The sequence below is a fragment of the Dasypus novemcinctus genome, chromosome 5 (assembly GCF_030445035.2).
Source record: "Dasypus novemcinctus isolate mDasNov1 chromosome 5, mDasNov1.1.hap2, whole genome shotgun sequence".
NCBI lineage: Eukaryota > Metazoa > Chordata > Mammalia > Cingulata > Dasypodidae > Dasypus > Dasypus novemcinctus.
The window spans coordinates 117,099,288-117,116,105 of NC_080677.1; the positions used below are offsets into that span (position 1 = coordinate 117,099,288).

The window sequence follows — 16,818 nt, forward strand, 5'->3', positions numbered from 1 at the left end:
AATATAGAAGAATAGATAGATAAAGAGAAACTGAGAAGCTACCACATCTCTGATAAATCCCTATTAACAAAGTCTGGTCCCAGTATTTTGTGAACATTTATTTTTGTATCATTTCTATATCATCTTCATGTATATTGTACCTATTTCTCTCACTCAACATAAATTCTCCATTATCAGTTCTTTAGAGGGTGGCTTCCTAAAGGGTTCTGGTCTTCCTGCAGGTCAAATGTTTGCAATTCCATTCCACACTACATTAAAGCACTTACACTAAGCTCCAAGGATAAACTATTCACTTTAATTATAATTATAAATAAATGCACAAATACACAAAAACTATATACATACACGCCTACAACAATTTATATATATTTCATCCTAAAATCAAGCAGTGCCAAAGATTAATATAAAATTAAAAACACTGTCCCTTCTCCTTCAAGAATTAACCTGCTCACCTCTCACACTAATGCTCAGAAATTTAGACTATTCAGAGACCATTCAGGCAAACCACTCCCCTTTGCTGCTGAGAAATGAAGTTACAGACTTCACAACAGTACAAGAAAATATATCATTAGCATAACTTTCAGATTAATTAGACTGAACATTAGGCTCACTTCAATGAGCTTATTGTTGACCACTTACTCTTTTCATGCCAGGAAGCCTGTTTTTGGGAGATCCATACATTAGCGAAAATTGTCTTACTTGACAAGTATTGTTATGAACCTTAGGGATTTTAATAAGAACCCCAGATCCAGAGTTTCCTGAGGAATATGAGAAGTAAGCAAGAAATACATAAAGAAAAGCCCAGTTTACTATCCCAAATTATTGTCCTTTGATATAGGAAAGACATCAGGTTATAAAGTTGCCCCTAATGTAGGTCTGCAAATTTCTAAGCCACCAAAACTATCTTTGGTGGGGACTGGATATCCCTGATTTAAATGTTTGAGGTTCTGTTAACCACCATTCTTTCTATCTGTGGTTTTTTAGTGCAGAAGAACATTACCAGAATATTTTCTGCATAATTCTAGAGTCCGAAAATTTGACTTCTAGCTTCTAATAAGCCATATACCAAATTCTATGAGTTAAAGTCATGTAAGCTATTCCAGAATCTAGAGGAAGAAACAAATAAAATACTTCCTTATCTCTGACTATCATCTCACAAATCACTTAACCTACTAAAACCTAGCATTATTTTGGTTATATATAAATATATTCACAAGGGACCAGGTACAGATGTAATTATAGATGCATACATAGCCATAGCTATATAACATAGTTATGTATTAATTTAAAAATGTTTAAAAAAGAGAGAAAGATAGAAGATAGATAGATGGTTGATTTGGGCTATAAAGTGAAAGTTAAATTCTCAAACTCTCATCTCTGAACGACATAAAAAGTTTTGATAGAATACTTAACAGTATGCCATTCTTTCTTATTTCTCTCTCAAATATTGTTTTGCTCCCCTACTTTTGACTCCATCTCTTTTAGTACTTGAAATAACCACCCCCCTCATTCACAGCTCCACCTTGTTGAGCGGTGCTCCCCCATACCTTACATAATAAATCCAATTGCCATCATACCCTTTTCTTTCAACATACCACTTAAGGTGTCTGTTGACTCTTTTATGAACACAGGAAAGATGTCTTTTATGTTTTTGCTGTCAACTGTCAATGGCTCATACTTTAATAATTAGTGGTTTACGAAGCTGCTAGTATCCTGATAACTTTGAACTCTCTCTGTCACTTTTTAGTACTTCACAAACTTCAGAATTTCCAGTCAAACTTAAGGATGATAAGTCCCAAGACCCGGGACATACATCTCATTCTGTTCTTTTCTATCAAGACCCTGTACTTCCAGGTCTTAGGATCTCACAGATAATAAATTCTATCTTGCTTAACTTACAGGGTTGTCATGAAGTTTAAATGGAACAACACTAAAATATACTGTAAACATGTAAGTGATATGCAAACAAAAGGGAACATGCAAAACACCTGCTGGAAACTTCCTCCCTGGGAGATGGAAATGGAACGTTGTCCTCACCTCTGGATTCATGAAACTCCAGCGTGACATGGGCATCAAATCCAAGACTGAAGTAATTATTGAAAACATTCAGAGGAAGCTGTAACAATAACAATAGTAGAGGTAAAATTGTGCTTAACTAGGCAAAAAGAGAAAAATACACCCCAAAGCTAGACGCCTATGTCTGGGGCACTCCCTGGGAGAGAGATCAGCCACAACTAGAGGTAAAGGGTGTTTAGGGAGAAAGAACAGGGGATTCTTGAATACATTTATTTGTGCAAGTTCAAGTCAAGTAAATCTTCCAATAATGTTATATAGTTCTGGAAAAAAGGGATTCAACTGCAAATCATTAAAACTGAGCTATTCGTAAGGATGTTGTAATAATAGAACCTTGTTCAAGCTGAAGGATACATATTTTCAATGACTACAAATAATGACTCACTAGAAAGTAATTCAAATGTAAGGTTCATGTCTAACTGATTCAATGGATACATTTTTTGGAATTTAAATATATTCAGAATATGAATATTGCAACTTAAAGTGAATATTGTACATTTGTCTATCCTTCACGTATTTTCCAAAAAGATATATTTTTGAGAAAAGTCAAATAAGTCATAAGGCAGTGGGAGCCATTCAACTATTCTTGACATAGAGAGAGAAAAAAAAACCATCTATATATTCAGTATTACTAAGATTCCTGTTTAGTTTGTCAAACTTTATCTTTAGCATGACCATGAAATATGCAAACAGACACACAGAAATATACACAGGCCTTAACTTTTCTTCCCAGAGTTCTCTAAGATGCCTGGTTGCTACTGCTACTAATTAACTGAAGGAGAGAACTATGCAGCCTAAACTCCTGCAAAGAAAATTGCAAAATTGATGTGGTATTAAAGTTTCAGTTCAATGCTAGAATAATTAGAAAGACATGTGGAAAAAGCTAGAGGTAAAAGGGTCATTCTCCCACTTTTCCTTCTGTAATCCAAAGTGGAAGATAAACATTGAAAGAAAATAAAGACAAGCAATTTTATCTCTGCTTTGATAATGTTTCCCAGATAATTAGCAGCTTTATCTCCCAGGTACAACTGCACCTCTTTTCTATTAGATATAAGTGTTTTAACCCCTAAAATTTTAAATTTTATTACAGTGTGTCATATGCCCCTTGATCAGTAAGATTTTCTGTTCGGCAAGAGGGAGAACAATTAAGAGAAACTGAAACGAGAGGGCGGTGAGAGAAAGAAAGAGAGATATTAATACAGAAAGAAAGAAATGGAATTGCCTCGGCTTCTAATGAAAGTAAAGAATGAACCCTGCATGGAAGCCCCCAAGCAGAGCCTATAATGATTCAGAGGCCAAACCATCCCTTAGAAATAGTTTCAACCGACTAGAGAACAGGGAGAGAAAACAAACACAAAGAACAATGCCAAAATCATGCCTCACTCTCTTGGCTTCATATTTGAGAATGTCCAGTTCCTGCACTTAAGCAAAAGACCAGTCTTTTGAAATGACAGCATGTATTGCTGATCCTGCCAAAAGCACAGATATGTTCATCTCCCCTACCATTTATGTTCTTTTGGCTGCAATTCTAACCCTGTCTTAGCATCCCCTGATAACTAAGGAGAACATCTGGTTACCATCCCATAAATAATATTCCAATTTAGTCTGTTATTAAGTTATTATTCATATTTTCCAGGAAAAATTGCTCTGATTTCCTACACATCTACTCAAAAACCCATTTTCAAACCCTTTAATTAGCTAGACTGATGTTTCCTGGCTGCACCAAGAAGTACTTCCATCTCTGAAGATGTCAGGGAAAGAACTATGTATGGATTTCTATTGAGGGCCTAACCATTCCAAATTTAGTGGGAAGAGGACCTTAATAATTATTTGTGGTACACTTTTTTCTGTTGAGGCTATTTTTTTTTTTTGTTCAATTTCTGTAAGTCAAAAACTTTAGAAAACAAAAGTAGTAAATTCCAAGGTGATACCAGTTCAAGCAGTATTATGACATTATGGACACAAGTTCAACTGAACTATTATGACATCTACAAAAAAAAAAAGAACTTCATTAATTTCTGGATCATAGTGTAGGTGGAAAAATCATGAAGACAAATAGAAACTTGACCATCTATCACAGTTGGTCAGGATCAAGGTGCTAATGAATAAATGGTCATTGGTTTGGTTTAAAATGATATCAGATTCAATCTATTTTAAGACCTCAATCAATAACATGGTCCAACATAGCAGGGATGCTATTTAAAGTACATGTGACTAGACCTTATCCAACATTTACTTGATAGAATCTCTGGGGTTTGGGTGCCATACTCTGAATTTTAACAGGCACACCCAGAGATTCTTTCGTATATAAAAGTTTGAAAACAATAATGTAGAAGAAAGGTAGAAAATAATATGGAGGAAGTGGTTACTCAGCAACTTATAAAATTTATCTGAAATTGAGGAAAGAACTGAGAACCAAGTGTTCGACTCAAGTTCCACAATATCATATTTGCAACTATGTCCCTTGATTTGTTTTTGGTTGAAGTAAAAGCTCAATCATAGACAGAAAAAGGGAGCTAAGTCAAAACATTTATTTAAGCATCTCCAAGCCCCAACCAACTGGTAAAATCAGCTTAGTTAGGAAGGCATGCCAAAAATACTTCCTAAACCTAAGGGGTATTTGCTATCAGACCAGAACTCTCAGGAGGTTATCTTTCTATGAAAAGATCATGTACCTAAGACTTCAGAGCATATATATTTCTCCTTTCCATAGGTTAAGATTTGCAATAAACTCGATAGATTAGAAAATAGATACATGCCTTCCAAGTGCAGGAGTAGAGAAGAAAGAAGAACAGCTCCCTGAGTTCTGGAAGCAGGTAGGAAATTTAGGTCTTTAGCATTCTACGGGGCATAATCATTGGAAGTGTTGGTATACTCTGCCCTAGTAGACTTAGCTCATCACTGTCTCCCTGTCTCACAGGAAGGAATTAGCACAAGACTTTTTTGCCAGCAATGTGTTTCCTGTGGCTCAGGTAGATGCTCCAGGGTTCCTCCTGCTGATGAAAGAACACTCTAACCTTACAAACGCCATCTTCAAGTTCTTCTGGAGGCAAGTCTGGGTTTCTTTCCACATGAAGGTTCCACCGATCTAGTTGTACAATTGTCCCATCTTCTACTTGGCATAGGATCTTAGAAACAGGTTCATCAGTGTAGCCCTGAGGGATCAAAAAACACCCACTGATGTCCAGAGCAGTGAGCAGTGTATCCAGTGCTCTTCTATGCAAGGAAAACCCTTTCTGCCATAGATCTCATTTATTTCGAATTTTGCCAGGGCAGGAGAGTAAAGTCTATATATTTTTTTGAGGTACTTAAAATATCAGACTATAGTCACATGTAATATGTGTTGGAATATTAACTCTGGCTGGTTTGAGCTAAGGAATGATTTTTGCCAGAGCCAAGAATCAATAGCCACTTGTAGAAATTGAGAACCATGCTGGCTGCTTTTATGAGCATAAAAATCAGGACTCTCTATGCCTATAACTCAAGGAATACATGGAGCAAGTGTGTGTGGAAAAGGGGGGAAAGCATCAAGGTGGCATCTTATCAACAACTTTCTCCTATTATATTTCATCTCATTCACCTCTCCCTGTAGCAAGACACCATGCCTCCCATATCCTGAGGCAAGTCTATTTAAATTATTGCCCTGTTAGCCAGCTATTTATTTCTTGAGGATCCATTATTGAGAGCATGATTATTAAGGAAAACCAAGTTGTTGGTTTGGATCAGAGGAGTTAACACTGATAGTAAATTGGTTGCTTCATGTAAAGCTACTATTTCTACACTGTTTACTTAAAAACAAGACAAAACAAAATGAAAACCAACTGTGGGATGTTAATTCACTCAAAGTCCAGATTAATATCTGAAAAGACATGATAATTTTCACAAAGCCAAGCCCAAGCAATGATCTCACATGAGCTGATAAAAAGCTGGTGAGGCTGCATATGTTAGCATATTGTGCCTTCTTTCTATTTTAGCTATGAAATGGCTGGTTAAAGACAGGTGAAAATACTTTCCACTAAGTTTTTCTGCAATTGGCTCTGTGGTGGAGAGGACTTTGGTTTCCTGCATAAAACAACAACAACATGATGACATTGATCAGAAAAGCCAGATGCTCAAAAATAGTCATAACTCCCCAAGGTAAGGGCTGACGATCTGAACCAGATTTGTAATTCTGGCCAGAGCTCAGGGCTGGGGATAAACTCAAGTCTGCCTGATTGGTGTGCATGAGGTTTGTGGCCAACCCCCTGCCTTTTAGAAGATACCTCAAGAAGTTCCAGGCCTGTGTACTCAACATCATATTCTTTCTCATACTAAACTTTCCCTTGCCCTTTAGCTGATTATAAGTTCAAATCTGAAGAAGGTGTCAGATGAAATCAAGGTTCATGAACACTTCAATTCCAAGTTTTAACTTATTCCTTGGGCACCAGCTGCATGTGCCCCTTGCATAGCACACATGTGGCTCTAAGGAGCCAGTTACTCTGAGAGGCCATTCTTACCCCACCCCAGTTGAGAGTGCGAGCCAGGTCATTTCCAGTCCCCAAAGGAAGGACCCCGACAGGTGGCTGGGGACTCAGCTGCAGTTCATCCAGAATAGAAAGGATCCAGCCCACCTAAAATAGATTGGGGGCCAGAAGAGAGATAAGGAAGATAAATAAGCTATAGAGAAGACAACTTGGGGAGAGAAGGCTTTAAAAAGTTAAATGGAATGCTTTTATTTTTCTTTTAAATATATATGTTGTAACTCAGTGGCTAGGGAACAGAAAGATCACTCATCTCAAGCAGTTCCAGATTGAAAACTCTTTTAAAAGGAGAAAAGGATCATTTTGTATATTTACTACCATATAAGCAAAACTGGACCCATTCACCTGTAGGTTCAATTAGAGATCTACTTAAATTTTGGAGAGTTTAAGTTTTATAACAGTGCACTGGAGGAAATATTAGAAACAGAATCAGACTAAATTTCAACTCTGGCTCATACTGTCTGTAAAACCTTGATTAAATTACTTAACCTCATTAAAACTCATTTTCCTGATTAGCAAAATGAGGATAATAATAACTACCTCACAGGATTTCTCAGAGATTAAACTAAATATATACATATATAAAGCTCTTAAGATGTTGCAAGGCTCATATAAATACTTGTTAAATCATTACCCTCCATAGCATCATCTTGGAAATTAGTGGTGTTTTCCTGAATATCCCAAATTCCCATTACATGAAACATTGTGAAGACATAATTATGGATATACCTAGTACTTAGTATAGATTTAGCAGGACATAGATATTTATGTAGTAGAATCCTATTTCCATTTAATATTTTTCTGTTTAAGATAAATAATACTCTTTGAATTAGTCTTATTAGAACTGTTTAGGAAATTTATGCCAAATTTGGAAAGAGCAAAAAGAAACTTGCAAGTCCTTACAATGGCATACTAAAGCAGTGTTTCCTAGGCCTTTCCAAGGATTTTGTAATTGTAGGTTAGTTGATAGATTTCTGTCCTCTAGAGATGCAAATCTTGAGAGAGAAGATTATTTTAAAGGTCTCAGGTTTATTCCCTCAAGGAACATTAGCCAATTTTATCTCAAATTCGGAAAACTTATTTGAATATAGTTTGTATAATCCTGTTCCTCTAATTCTCCAGTAAATCAGTTTTACCATTCTGTTGGTTCTCTCATTAAATACCTAAGTAAATGTTTGACATATATTCATTCTATATTCACAAGAATCACTTTTTCATCTTTTAAAAATTATACTTTATACATTTACTGAATATTACTACATGTAAAGCACAAAACTAAGCAACTGAGATAAAGAAATAAATGAGTTAGGATAGGTAAAGTAAAATGCCTGCTCTCAAAGAGTTTACAATAAAAAGATGGACAAACTGATTGTTTTCTATGGGCTAGACCTGAATAATGCTCTTTAATGGATTATTTTAATTAAATTTTAAAACAACTCTATAAGAACTGTTAATACTTACCCTAGTATTATATATTGCCTAAGAGTTACCTCATGAAAGCTTCTTTGTTCCTCAAATGTGGCCTCTCTCTAAGCCAAATTCAGCATATAAGTGTACTATCTTCCTCCTGTGCCCCCTCCCCAACAGGGATATGACTCATGGGGATGAACCTCCCTGGCCCTGAGGGATTATTACCAAGCACCAGCTAGTGATGCATTTGGAAAAGACCTTCACCAAAAGGGTAAAATATTATATACAAATGAGTTTTATTTATGGCTAAGACATTTCAAGGTGAGTTGGGAGGTCATTCCAACTCATGTCTCAGGAAGATCTCATTGGCTGCCACAGTAAACAGCAGGGCTCCTGAGGCTCTAGAGACATCTAGACATTATAGGAAGGGCAGACAATCTCAGGAATTTGGCATCCTGTCAGTGGGCCTTACCTTGGAATATATGTTCCCCAATGTAACAGAGTTAAAGACTCATTTATACATTCCCTACATATGGTTTTTCTGCCCCATCTATTTGAACCTATAAATAGTACTATACTCATTAAATATATGTCCCAAGACCTAAATCTTTGATCTGTTCATAGGACAGTTGAGCTCTGAATCTCAGCAGAGTTACAACCTGCTCTCCAGTTCACCAGACTCGCCCAGGACAACTAACAAAAGGATGATGATGGTCCATACCCAACCCCCAAAACAGAGAGTATCTACGACTGCAAGCAAGACAGTCCCATCCATCTGCCCCATGGGATCTAAAATCCTTTAAATCGAAAACAGAGTGGGCATCACCATCCCCAAATCCTCAAGATTGAGGAATGAACAAACATAAGGGGAAATGCAACTATGTATTAAAGTAGACATTATTATTGTAGCAATGGAAGAAGTGGCCACCAGTGGTTCAGACAGGAGGGAGAGGGAAGAACTGGTGCAACATGCAGCATTTTTGGGACACTGGAATTGTCCTACATGACATAAAAATGAAAGATACGGGCCATAATAAATTTTGTCAAAACCTATAAAATTGTGTGGTGCAAAGTGTAAACTGTAGACTATGGTTGGTGGCAATGCTTCAATATGTGTTCCTCAATTGTAACAAAGGTACCACACTAATGAAAGATGCTGTTAATGAGGAAAAGTGTGAGAGGGGGAGAGGGGTGAAGTATATGGGAATCCCCCTATATTTTTGATGTCACATTTATATAACCTAAAGCTTCTTTCAAAGTAAAATTCTTAAAAAGATACAATTTTCATATACATTTTATAGATGAGGATGCTGGGAATTAGTATCCTCTGAGACATGTTTAATATCACCTTTCTTGCAGTGTAGAGTTGGCATTCAAAGTTAGGCCAACCTGAGAGAACCAGCAAGATGGCAGTAGATTAAAGAGCTCCTAGAGCCAGCATCTGCTACAGGGCAGTTAGTAAACACCCAGAGCTATCTGGAGCTAGCTGAAGCACCAGGTTGGTGGCTCCAGGAAACCAGAAGAGCATCCTGCCACATCCTTAAAGGAATGGAAGGAGAAGACTGCCCATCTGCAGAGAAGATGCGTAAGTAGAGCACTCCAAATCACAGAGGCTGGTGCCCATCCTCAACTGGAGGCACAAGCCTCCTCAGGAGCTGTTCTGGAGCTGGAATTAAAAGTTCCACTAACCAAAATGGGGGAGGAAAAGATGACTGGGCACCAACTTCAGCTACTGATGAGTAAATTCAGTGGGCTAAAGTATAATCCTTAGAACAGCTAAAGTTTGAGCCTGTCCAACTCAGAAAAAGGCCAGTAGCCACCATCTTAACTCTGTGCCTGGCACAAAGGTAAGCAGGGTGGACTGAAAATCACAGTGATGGTAGGGACCAGCTTCTTTCCATCCAGATCAGATTGCAGGTCTGGCCTAAGCCCCAGCCCCACCTCTGGAAGGGAGGAAACTGGGGGAACCTGCACCAGCCTCTATGGGAAATTACGGCCAAGCCATGGAGGGTGGTGATTGTCCTACTTTGGCAGTGCAAGCTGTCCCAGGAGCTATTCTGTTGCTGGATTTGCAAGCTCCATTTCCTAAAAACAGGGGAGGAGGAGACAGTTGGCCACTGACTTTGGTTACTGATTAGTAGTCTTGGCTGTCTAAAGTATAACCCTACCAAAAGCTAGGGTGTGAATCTGTCCAATTTGGAAAGAGGCCAGTAGCCACATTTTGACTCTGCTCCCAGCATGAGGGGAAGCTGGGCTGACCAAAAATCACAGTGATGGTAAGAACCAGTTTCTTTCACACAGATCAGCCTGCAGCCCTAACCTAGGCTTCAGCCCCACCTCTGGCAGGCAGGAGGCAGGCGAGCCCTGAACTAGCCTATCAAGGTAACTGCAGGTACCTTTGGCTGGCACTGACTGAATAATCAGAAGCCTACCAGCGCTTGGACCCACACTGCATAGATTGCTACCCACACCTGCAGCTTCATCCCTGCCCCAGGCAGGGGAGAAAGGGGTGTGAAGCCTCATCAGTCTCTCTGAGCAACTACAGTCTAGGCCTCCACTACTTGGATTATTTCACACAGCTGTAACTCTGTCCTACCCCTGGCAAAGGAGAAAATTGGGAGAAGCTTCATGGGTCCCTGGGGCAATGAGGGCAGAGTGAGCCTCAACAGCTCATAGCAAAAACTACTTCCTTGGCTCCTACCACACAACCAGCAAGGGAGAAAGGGCAGAAAGCCCTGAACTAAAGAGAAAAACTGCACCCAGAATACTCTAGTAAGCCAGATTCCAAGACACCAACAAAAAATTACACCAAGAAACAGGAAGACATGGCCCAGTTAAAGGAATAAGACAAGGCTCCAGATGACATAAAGGAGTTAAGATAACTAATCATAGATGTTCAAACAAATTTCCTTAATAAATTCAATGAGATGGCTAAAGAGATTAAGGATATTAAGAAGACATTGGATGAGCACAAAGAAGAATTTGAAAGCATACATAGAAACATAGCAGATGTTATGGGAATGAAAGGTACAATAAATGAAAATTTAAAATATTGGAATCATATAATAGCAGATTTGAAGAGGCAGAAGAAAGGATTGGTGAGCTTGAAGAAATGACCTCTGAAAGTGAACATACAAAAGAACAGATGAAGAAAAGAATGGAAAAAATTGAACAAGGTCTCAGGGAACTAAAGGACAGAAAAAGACATGCAAACATACATGTCATGGGTGTCCCAGAAGGAGAAGAAAAGGAAAAGGGGGCAGAAGGATATTTGAAGAAATAATGATAGAAAATTTCCCAATGCTTCTGAAGGACATAGATATCCATGTCCAAGAAGCACAGTGTAATCTTAAAAAATCTGAATAGTTCAACACTGAGACACATACTAATGAGAATGTTAAATGCCAAAGACGAAAGAGAGAATTCTGAGAACAGCAAGAGAAAAGCAATGCATAAGATATAAGGGATACCCAATAAGGTTAAGTGCTGATTTCTCACCAGAAACCATGGAGGCAAGAAGACAGTGGTATGGTATACTTAAGATACTACAAGAGAAAAACTTCCAGTCAAGAATCATATCCAGCAAGATTGTCTTTCAAAAATGAGGGCAAGATTAGAATATTCACAGATAAACAGAAACCGAAAGAATTTCTAACCAAGAGACAGACCAGATTTTCAGGAAATGCTAAAGGGTGTGCTAGAGCCTGAAAAGAAAAGACAGGAGAGAAAGGCCTGAAAGAGAGTATAGAAATGAAGATTATATCAATAAAATAACCAAAAGTGTCAAAACAGTGGGGAAAATAAAATATGACAGATAAAACTCAAATAGGAATAAACTTGACCTACAATGTATTTAGAAAACTGCAACTCAGTATTAAAAGAAATCAAAAAAGTTCTAAACTGGAAAAACATTCCATGCTCATGAATTGGAAGACTGAATATCATTAAGATGTCAATTCTACTTAAAATGATATACAGATTGAATGCAATTCCAATAAAATATTCCACCAGCATTTTTTTTTAATTGAAAACACAATTTTCAAATTTATTTGAAAGGGTATGGGGTCCTCAATAACCAGAAACATCTTAGAAAGGAAAAGCAAACTCTCATATCCAGACTTTATGTTATCTAACTATAGTGGTAAAAACAGCATGGCACTGGCATAAAGACAGACACATAGACCAAGGAACCAAATTTATGGTTCAGAAACAGATGCTCAAATGTATGGTCAAGTGATTTTTGACTAGCCTATCAAAACCACACAGCTCAGGCAGAATAGCCCATTCAACAAATGGTGATGAAAGAACTGGATATTCATAGCAAAAAGAAGGAAAGAGGACCCCTATCTCATACTTTACCCAAAAATTAACTCAAAATGGATGAAAAAAGCTAAAAATAAAAGCAAGAACCATAAAGCTTCTAGAAGAAATTGTAGGAAAATATGTTCAAGCCCTGGTGGTAGGTGGTAGATTTTTAAAGGAGGTAAGAGGAGGACTGAGATGGACTACTGATATTTAATGTATGTAGAAGTTTTAATTAGCTTTAATGTAAAAGTGTGGAAATATACAGAGTGGATGGTAACAAATAGTAACAGCTAGTTTATAAATTGAGATGTGGCTGAAAATGGTAGACTAGGGATGTAAATGCCAATTGACAGAATGCTAGAGAATAATCTTGGAACTGAATAGCACAGTAAACCAAGAGGTGGGTGAGAATTGTGGTTGATAGTACAGATGCAAGAGTGGCCTTTGTGTGCTAGAGCAAATGTACATCACTACTGCAGGGTGGCGGGAATGTGGAGAAGCTTGGGAAAAATACAACTGGAGTGACCTATGGACTATGGTTAGCAGTAATAATTAATATGTTTGCATCTATGCCAAAGATATACTGTGTTGATAAAGGGGCAGTATGGAAAATGTGTGCCAAATGGTATGGACATGGTAACAATCAGATGATATTATTTTATTGCAACAAATGTTCCACCACAGTGTGTTGATAGATGGATGTTGTTTGGGAATTCTGCACATGTGCATGATTGTTTTATAAGTTAACAACTTCTGTCATAAAAAATATATTTAAAAAATAATAATAGGGTGGGTTGGGGGAAAAATACACCAAATGTAAGATAAGGACTATAATTAGTAGCAAAATTTTGACGATATTCTTTCATAATCTGTAACAAATGTCTCACGACAATGCAAAGTATTGGTGGAGGGTTGATGTATGGGACCCCTGTATATTGTTATGCATGTTTGCCTTTTAAGTCCACAAATATTACTATATACTTATTGTTTATGTATGTTCATATATAAATGATATAAAGATAATAATAATAATAGGGTGGGTTGGGAGAAAATACTTTGATTAGTAGTAACATTTTGACAACGCTCTTTAATCATTAGATAAGAATGCTGAACAACAATGCAAGGTATTGGTGGTGGGGTGAGCTATGAGAGTCCTGTATGATGCTATATACATTTGTTTTGTAAGTTCACAACTATTACTATACACTTATTGTTTATGTATGTTTATGTCTGAGTGATATACTTCAATAAATTAGAAAAAAACTTAGGCCAATCTCTTAACCACTACAATACAGGAGTCTTTAAATAAGAAACTAAACCTAGTATTCCAAATAGGGCCTAAATTTGAAAATTTTAGAGTGGGAGAAACCTTAGAAATTAACTCTCACTCACCTAATTTTCAACTTATTAATTGAGGTACAGTGAAATTATGTAATTTGCTCCAGACTAAATAATTAGTAGTGGCAGACTCAGGGAGGAATTAGGTTTCTTGACTAATGTCCTTTCTCTTCCACAATGATTACTTCCCAGGATATAAAACATTTCCTTCCATCAATATAGTCTAAAATTGTGATTACCTTCTGGAAAGGCATATCACAATGTTCACTCAATGTGATAACTAGATATCTAGATATCTGAGAATGTCAAAAAGTTCACCCACTGCCCCAAACTGGACAATTACTGCTAGGCAACTGCTTAGATTCTGACCCAGAGGTTTTTCTAGATCTTTATTTTACACACAGTACTAACAAAGCTTGCTCTTTCAGTTTTTTTTTTTTTTTAAATGCTAGATGCAAAATTAGTTCCAATGACTGTGCTAGACACTGCTCCTGCACTGCTAAAAGCACAAGCTAAAGGCAATAAAAGCAAACAGTCTAATAGACTGCAAGATAGACTAACAGATGACAAAAAACGGGCTTAAAAGTCATTAAAAAGGACATGAAAACTCAGAAAGCCAAACAATCAGGGATCAGAGATTGCAGAAAGAAAACTACCCTGAGTAAAACCAATAACTCTCAGATATACAATGCATCCTAAAGGAATCAAATTCAACATCCCATACAGAGAAGGGAAAAAAAAGGCATTTTCTTTTAAACTTCTCTGAAAGTTAGATGATCATTAATCTCCCTTTCATTATTTGCACTCTTGAGTCAGCCCATTTTCTTTTAGGTAGATTTAGATTAGAAAATTTTTGTCTTAGGTTTAGTTGAAATACATCTCTTTTTCTTGATAAAGGTATTGCTATGAGTTCACATTTTCAACACCCATTTCACTCCAGACACAGCAACGATAGGCAAAACTTTAAAGGACACATCTTTATGACCAAAACAGAAACAAAATAATACAAGCAGCTAGTTAAAGCCTCAGGTCTGCTTGGCTCTGGGTCTTGTGACAAGCAGAGGCAGCTGGGAGTCAGGCCTTCTGTCTGATAATGGGAGTTAAATGTTCTTCCCCGATGGCAATGTATTGGAGTCAGGCTCTCTGCAGGGGACAAGGAGGTTTGTCAGCCTCCCTCTTAGCACTGGAAGAAAGAGGCTGGGAAAGAGTGTGAAGAAGCACTAAGACTGTGGCCCACAGAAAGCTGAGGCCCTGTCATGGCTGGAGGAAGTCGAAGAAGCCTCTCTCTGATGAAAGCTGGGCCCCACCTCTCACCAGCTGAGGGACATACCTTGAGCATTGCTGATATCATCTTAGGATGGAAGCCTTAGTCACCAATAGAAAACTCAATTTTGGCCTGAAGGTACTGGAGACAAATTTAAAACTACTAGAAAGAAATGGTGATGCAGACAGAGAAGGAAAAGGTATAAAACAGGACAAAAACAGCTTCCTCTGAAGATGAGAAATGCTCATACTAACACAGAATAAAAAGTTAGGCAGTTTATTCACTGCCCATGAAATATAAATAATTTCCAAATGACTTTGAAATATACCTCCCATAACATCCAGGCCTTTCTGTTCCTTTTTACTTTCTCAAAGAAGGTTGTCAAAGATCCATTGGTTACCATGCTGTGGTTCAGCAAAATGGCAGGAACTTTTAAGACCTTATGATTTCTTCCCATCTACTTTCCCCATATATGTGGCCCAAGCAGAAAAGAAAAAAATGTAATTGATTTGAATGCAAAGGATCTTCTCCCTTTCTTAACAGTTGATTTGCTTTGCAAACTGGATAAATATACTATATTCCTTTTTCCACAGCCAATGGAAAAATTTCCTCTGAATACAAGAAGATAACCTTAGTATTTCCTCATTATGTAATGCTTAGAGTCATAAATGCCTTGTATCTCTCACAGCACTGATTTTGGTCTTGAAATTCTGTCATCTACAACCACTGTAATGCTAATAGTTCGTTGGCTGATGTGAGTCTGTATCTTTCCTTCATACAACTTCAAAAGCTTCATACAGCTTTTCTTGTTCAACAGCTACATCATCACTACCCAATGACGAGCTTCTTCAGAAGACAGCATAGTGCTGGCATTTAGGGTACCAAACTAGGGGTCAGCAAGCCTGGGTTGGAGGTCCAGCTCCTCTACTTTCTGGATGGACAGGTTTAGGCAAGTGACTAGATCTTGATAATTCTCAGTTCTGTCACCTATAAAATGAGGATAACAATAGTACCTGCCTCTTAGGATTAAGTTATCAGTTAAATAACATGTAGAAATTGCTTAGAATGAGCCTGGTAAATAGGAAATGCTATGTTAACATTAGCTTCTATGATTCAGCTCTATTTTTTTCTCCCTCTTTCCTCACTTCATCAATAAAGGTCCAGTTTTCTAGAAGAAAAATGCCCTCAAGGAAAGAAAAGCCGAACCTGATGCTTGCAAGTCTATCCCACCTTTGGATGCCATCAAATCAAGAAGTCTTTCTTCTGCAGGCTATCACTAACAGTCAAACAAATTGGCACTGTAGTAGAAAGATGCTATGAAAAAAAGAAATGGAAACACACTTATGATAACAGGAGACAAAAAAGTTTGGGCAATACTGTGTGACTTTATTCTTATAAGAGCAAAACTATATGAAACAGTTAAGACCCCAAATCTGTTCTTGGAGACTCTGCCTTCCCAGTAATGGGAAGCCTGTCCCTGCTTGTTCAGACTGTAAGCACTTCCAGAACTGGGTTGGGGTTTGCTAGGATTTAAGCATTCCCCTAAATCATCTCCACAAGCTGATCTTGCACATTTCAAATACATTTTTGATTGATTGCAACACATAACACTTGCATATTTTCCACCAGAACTGAAGAAAGCTATTCTGAACAGGCAAAATCATTTTCCAGTTTGCAGAGTCCCTTCCTTCCCTGTGTTAGGAAAAGCAGGGCTGGCATTCTAGAACACCAGGTTTTGTCTCAAATCAGCCAACCCGCAGCAGCAGCTGGCCAATGCTGCCACCACCTGTCTGTTCTCAGCTTTAGCAGCCACTGAATGTTCAAGTGCATTTTGAACATTTTCCTTCTGTGATATAGTAATTTTAGAGGTGTCTACAGGGTGGGGAGGACAGTGAATTGACACTTTCT

The 16,818-nt window shown here is 37.7% G+C and overlaps 1 protein-coding gene across 5 annotated transcripts in view; it reads right to left on the reverse strand.

The window, feature by feature from the left end:
• Positions 1-16,818, reverse strand: part of DGKI (diacylglycerol kinase iota) — a 501,434-nt gene that overhangs the window by 209,337 nt on the left and 275,279 nt on the right. For all 5 annotated transcript variants that reach the window (XR_009185891.2, XM_071215292.1, XM_058297427.2 and 2 more), the window contains 3 exons: positions 6,570-6,683; positions 5,091-5,228; positions 2,038-2,116 (listed from right to left, as the gene is read on the reverse strand). Coding sequence is in view for 4 of the 5 variants with exons in the window: in XM_071215292.1 (XP_071071393.1) it covers positions 2,038-2,116; positions 5,091-5,228; positions 6,570-6,683 (331 nt within the window). In the remaining variant the exon portion in view is untranslated. The remainder of the gene's footprint in view (positions 1-2,037; positions 2,117-5,090; positions 5,229-6,569; positions 6,684-16,818) is intronic.